Genomic DNA, 5,362 nt, shown 5'->3' with positions numbered 1-5,362 from the left:
CTGCTTCGTGTGGTGCGACGCACACTGGCTGCTGGTGCTCTCTCCCACCCTGCCTGTGTGTTGGCCGCCTGCTGTGCATCCCTTCTCTCCTCACCCCTGCAGACTTCAGTCATTCAGGTGATACTGTTCATGATGGTGGGGCGCCACGGTCTGTGCGTCTTGGCTCTCTTGTGTTGCTGCACGGCCTTGTGCGTGGCGACTGCTGGTGTTGGGCGGGGTGGCAACGCGGCGGGAGATGAGGTTGGGGGCTCGGCGCTGCAACAAGATGTGAAGAAGCAAATGGATTCGGTGGTGGGCACCGTGGAGAAAGAGGTGGCTATTGAAGAGAATGAAGTGATCGAGACGGCGGAGCGGGCAATCACTGCAGCAACGGAGGCCAAGCAGGCAGCAGAAGACGCAGCGCTTGCATTGGAAGAGGCGAAAAAGTCGGCAACGGACACAAAGCGCGCAGCGGCTGCTGCTGGGAGCACCGCAAGAGGGGCTCTGAGTGCGGAAAAGAAAGCGGTGAGTGCCGCCCAAAATGTACGGAAGTTGGTGAAAAATCTCTTAGAAGAAAGGGAGACTTCACAGCAGGAGGCACGGAGCGCTCCCGAGGCAAAAACTGAAGCTGCAGAGGCGAAACGTATTGCCGCAGATGCATGGGGGTCTGCTACAGCAGCCGAGGAGGACTCTAATGCGGCCGTGGGTGCAGCTGCCGCTGCGCTGGACGGCGCTACGCGGGCGGCAAAGAAATCCTCAGCGGCAGTGCAAGCTGCAGAGGTGAAGGCGGAAAAACTTGCAGCACTGGCAGCGACAGGGGAGTATGTCAAGGATGCACTCGAGAAGGCGAAACACGCAGCAGGCATGGTGAAGGGTGCGGTGGAGCAAGTGAGAACGTTTGCAACGGATGCGGATCGAGTAGCCAAAACGGCACGGAGTGCGGCGACGAATGCAAAGAGTGCGGCGAAGAAATCAGAAGCCGCAGCGATGATAGCTGCGACCATGGCGGAAAATGTGGTGAATGCGGCGGATAGCTGGGAGCACAATCAGTGGGATGGTGTGAGTGACGCTGCAGACGTTGCATTGAGCGAGGGGGAAAAGGCGGGAGTGGCGGCTGAGGAGCTAATCGACCGTGCAGCAGGTGTGGCGCAGGCACTCCAAGCCGCAGTGGGCGATGCGGCGCGGGCAAAGGTGGTTGCAGTGGCCGCCAAGCAGAAAGCCGAAACGGATCTGCGAGCACGCAGAGAGGCCGCGGAGAAGCTGGCGGCGGATGCCAAGGCGGGACTGAGTGGCCCACAGGGCTCGGGAGGAGCAACCGCGGGCAGTCAGGAGGGTCGTGAAGAAGCACGCCCTTCTCCAACGGGCGCCAACACCGCGGACAGCAGCAGCATCTCTGCGTGGGTGCGTGCACCACTGCTGCTGGCGCTGCTGCTGTCAGTGCTGTGCTGAGCGAGACTTTTGTGGGTGGGGTGTGCGCAGCTCGCTACTCCCCTCCTTAATTGTGTGTGTGTGTGCCCGCGGAGGCTAAATACTAGCTTGGTAAGATTGTTTGTTTTTGTTTTCGATTCATTGCTGCCCGGCTGTGGGCTGGGCGCTGCCCTATTCACGCTCGATGATATTTACTGTGCTCGATATATCGTCTGGGGGCTGTGTCTGTTGTTTTCATCTTTTCTCCGGGCTTTGCTCTGCGTACAGTTGTATGCCGCCCGCTAACGGACTCCTTCTCCGCATCGTCAGCTTCTGGGTGGCTGTGCGGCAAGGTATCTCGGTGTAACCGTGGGAATATGGTCCCACCGTAGTTTTGGGTCCTCTTGAGGACCGAATACTCGATTTTAAAGGTTTTTTTCTTTTCTTTTTTTCTTCTTTGTTCTCGATGCTACTGCTGCTCTGTTGGACTGAACCCTCCAAGGCTGCTGGAGTACACGTGAGACACGAGCCCAGCTTTTCCCTTTTTGGTGGCTCCTTTGTGTCGATGAAAGTGTGGGCTCGCGCGACACCTCTCGTTGCACTTCACCGGCAGTCTGTGCTGCGCGGAATGATGCGGGCGGGAGTGTGTAGACTCGTACCCATGCTGGCATTTGCTTACACGTACACAGCGGCGTTGTCGCTGTTTTTTTCTCTTGGTTTTGCAAAGTTGTTTGGAGTGGGTAAGTGTGCTACGTTCTCTTAGTACTGGCTTCGTTTTGAGTCTCCTTTGGCGTGTTAGCTTCGCTCTGTGCCTCGCTGTGTCTCTTTTTTTCGCCATGTGCTTGGTACACGTTGTGTATTTCTCTTCTCTCTCTTTCTCACTGTGCGGACTTCAGATACTTACGCGATCATGCTCACTGTGATGATGGGGAGACGTCTTGTGTGTGCCTTGGCCCTCGCGCTGTGTGGCGTGTCCGTGTGCGTGACGGCTGCCGCTGCTGGGAAGAGTGCGGAGGCGGGCGATGGGGGAGCCACCGCAGGCGGCACTTTGGCGAAGTCTGCGGAGGCGGCAAGAGGGAGTGTGGAAGCGGCAGTGAAAGACGCGGAGGCGGTGCTGAAGGACGCGGAGAAGGCGGCAACGGATGCGAAGGAGTTGCTTAGGGGCTCCGAGAGGGCAGTGAGGGACGCCAACGCGGCCCAGGAGAAGGCTGCAAAGGCAAAAGATGATATCGAGCAGGCTTCGACGATCCTTGTCGAGGCACGGGAGCTCGCGGAGGGGGTTAAAAAAAAAACAAGCGAAGCAAAGCCGAGCGCCGATTCACTTGCCAATGCAAAGGCCACAGCGAAGTCTGCGGTTGATCTCTTCACGAAAGCAGCGGGGCTCCTGGAGGGTGCGGTGGCCAAGACCGAGGCTGCACAGACGAAGGCTGTGGACGCGGTGCTCAAAGTGAAGAGCGCGGGCGGACTTGCCGAGGCTTTGGCAGGCAACGCAAAGGTTACAGCTGAGAATTCCAAGGCGGCGGCGGTGGACGCACAAAAGGCGGCGGCGACTGCTGAGGAAATCAAGGCGAAGGTGAAGGAGACGGAGCAGAATGCACAGACAGCCGATTCAAAGTTCAAGGAGGCACTGAAGAAAGTTCAGTCTGTACTGGAGAGTGTCAAGGACGGAAAAACAAGTGCGGAGGCGGCGGCGAACCACGCGGGGGCGGCGGCAGAGGCGGCGGCGGCGGTGGCGAAGAAGAAAAGGCCTCCACCACCGGTGAACGATCAAGATGTGGCCAAAAAGGCCAAATTGGCGGAGGAAGACGCAAGTACGCACGCGAGCGAGGCAGTGACACGGACCGTGGAAGCGTTGAAGAAGGCTGATGATGTCGAAGCTTACACCAAAACATTGAAGACAGCCACTGAGGAGCTGAAGAAGCTCGCGGATGGGGCAGTGTTGTCTGCTGAAAGGGCAAAAGAATACGCGGAGGCCGCGATTTCGGGCAAACCGTCTCTCCCTGAGGGCGAGAATGAAGTGAGCCATCTGGTCACGTCTCTCAAGGGGGACGACAGCTGCGGCCCTGCGTGGGGGCGTGCGTCGTTGCTGCTACTGCTGGCCTGCGTGGCCGTATGGTAACAAGGATCTCTTCTGGGTGTTGATCTCTATTGAATCGCATACAGCCCCTGAGACGATCTTCATCATTATGATTTTTTGTTTGCTACTCATTGCTATCCTCTTTGGGAATGGGCGCCGTTCCATGAGGCTTAGATGATGTTGTTGTTGTTTTTTTCTTTTGTGCTCGGGATAAACGTTGGATAATAACTTTTTTTTGTGGGGGTTTTGGGCTTTCCTTTCGGCGATGAGTGTGCGCAGCCAGCTAATTGGTTTTTATCTTGTGTGATTCCCCTTGGATTGTGGTTGCGGCATGCGTTGAATCTATTGTGCCCTGCCGTGCTCTATTTGTGTCTCTGATTCCGCGTGCTACCTGGTGTTTCTCTCTTTAATTTCTCTGCGCAGACCTCAGCCTTTTAGGTACCACAGTTGGTCTTGATGATGGGGCGACGCGCTGTGTGTGTCTTGGCCCTCGCACTGTGCTGCACATCCCTCTGCGTGACGGCAGCTGCTGCCGGTGCCAAAAACACTCAAGTGATAACGCCAGCACCCGTGGGACCAGCACTGGAAGAGGCGAATGCAAGGAAGGAGGATGCCAATACCACGATAGCAGCTGAGGCACTAGCAGCAGCAGGGGCAGTGGGGGAGGCGGCTGAGAGTGCAAAGCTTGCGCTGGAAAAGGCCAAGAAGGCGGCGGAGTGCACTAAAGGGCTGAGGGATGTTGGGGATTTGGCCAACACGGCGTTCACTGCAGCGCAGAAGGCCGTAGAGACTGCGAAGAGTGCCTCTTCCTGTGCGCTTTTGGTTGGGAATGGCTCTTGTAAAAGAGAAGTGTTAGAAGAAGCCCCTCCACAGGCGCGGTTGGACGCTGAGGATGCGGAAGCGAAAGCTGCAACCGCAAAGGAGAAGGCCGCTCCGGCAGTGTCTGCGTGTACCGCAGCCGTGGCAGAAGCTACGAAGGCGCGTGAAGAAGCAACTCGGGCGGCGTCAGCCATACAAGCTGCTGTGGACGCGGTGAAGGCCGTTGAGTTGTCCGCGGCAGCAGGAGAAGCAGGACCAGATGCCAAGGCTGCCTTGGAGCAAGCCGAAAGGTCGGCGGCGAATGCAGGGAGTGCGGTGGAGAAGGTCAAGGAGTACGCCACAGCTGCAGAAACCCTGGTGACAAACGCACTGGCGGCAGCGACGAAGGCCAAGATGATGGCGGAGACGTCTCACAGAGTGGCGGGCAATGTGAACAGCACCGCAACAGACGCAGAGTGTGCGTCGAAGGCATGGAGATACAACAACGTGGAAGATGCGCGGGTGTGCGCCGATCGCGCAGGGATTTCGACGAAAGACGCAGCAAAGGCGATGAAGGCGGAAACAACTGGCGCTGATACCGTAGTGGCGGATGCCGCGCAGGCGGAAACGAATGCTGGGGAGCTAATCGACCGTGCGGCAGCTGCGGCGCAGACACTCCAAGCCGCAGCGAGCGAGGCAGCGCGGGCAAAGGAGGTTGCAGTGGCCGCCAAGCAGCAGGCCGCTGAGGCGAAAGCACAAGTTTCACAGGCAAGACAGCAGACTGAAAATGCGGGGAAGCAGGCTGCTGAGAAGGCTGTGATTGCAGAACAAGATGCGGCAGCCGCCAAACAGAAGACTGCGGAGGCAAAGGCACAAGTTTCACAGACAAAAGAGCACGCTGATGATACGGAGAAGATATTGCAGCAGGTCTCCATTGATGTGAAGGACGGGGCTGTGAAGAGCGGCGAGATGTGTCTGCTGCTGCTCCTGGCGGTATTGGCCTTCTCTGCCGTGTGCTGAGTAGCATTGGTGGACGGCGGAGAGGACGCCCACGTAATTGCATGCGGCCATTGAGGCACAATACATAACAATTAAACTTCT

At 57.6% G+C, this 5,362-nt stretch overlaps 3 protein-coding genes across 3 annotated transcripts; all 3 read left to right on the top strand.

Moving 5' to 3' along the window:
- Positions 1–132: 132 nt before the first annotated feature.
- On the top strand, positions 133–1,428 carry DQ04_10771020 (hypothetical protein; the record flags this gene model as incomplete). The annotated part of the gene is made up of 1 exon (XM_009316357.1): positions 133–1,428. The coding sequence occupies one exon, from the start codon at positions 133–135 to the stop codon at positions 1,426–1,428; it is 1,296 nt and encodes a 431-aa protein (XP_009314632.1).
- Positions 1,429–2,296: 868 nt separating this feature from the next.
- On the top strand, positions 2,297–3,505 carry DQ04_10771010 (hypothetical protein; the record flags this gene model as incomplete). The annotated part of the gene is made up of 1 exon (XM_009316356.1): positions 2,297–3,505. One exon carries the CDS (start codon positions 2,297–2,299, stop codon positions 3,503–3,505), a length of 1,209 nt encoding a protein of 402 aa, XP_009314631.1.
- A 414-nt stretch (positions 3,506–3,919) lies between these two features.
- On the top strand, positions 3,920–5,281 carry DQ04_10771000 (hypothetical protein; the record flags this gene model as incomplete). The annotated part of the gene is made up of 1 exon (XM_009316355.1): positions 3,920–5,281. The coding sequence occupies one exon, from the start codon at positions 3,920–3,922 to the stop codon at positions 5,279–5,281; it is 1,362 nt and encodes a 453-aa protein (XP_009314630.1).
- Positions 5,282–5,362: the final 81 nt, after the last annotated feature.

The sequence above is a fragment of the Trypanosoma grayi genome (assembly GCF_000691245.1).
Source record: "Trypanosoma grayi strain ANR4 Tgr_1077_V1, whole genome shotgun sequence".
Lineage (NCBI taxonomy): Eukaryota > Euglenozoa > Kinetoplastea > Trypanosomatida > Trypanosomatidae > Trypanosoma > Trypanosoma grayi.
The sequence above is the reverse complement of the archived record's forward strand: the minus strand, read 5'-3'. Positions and strand labels throughout refer to the sequence as shown.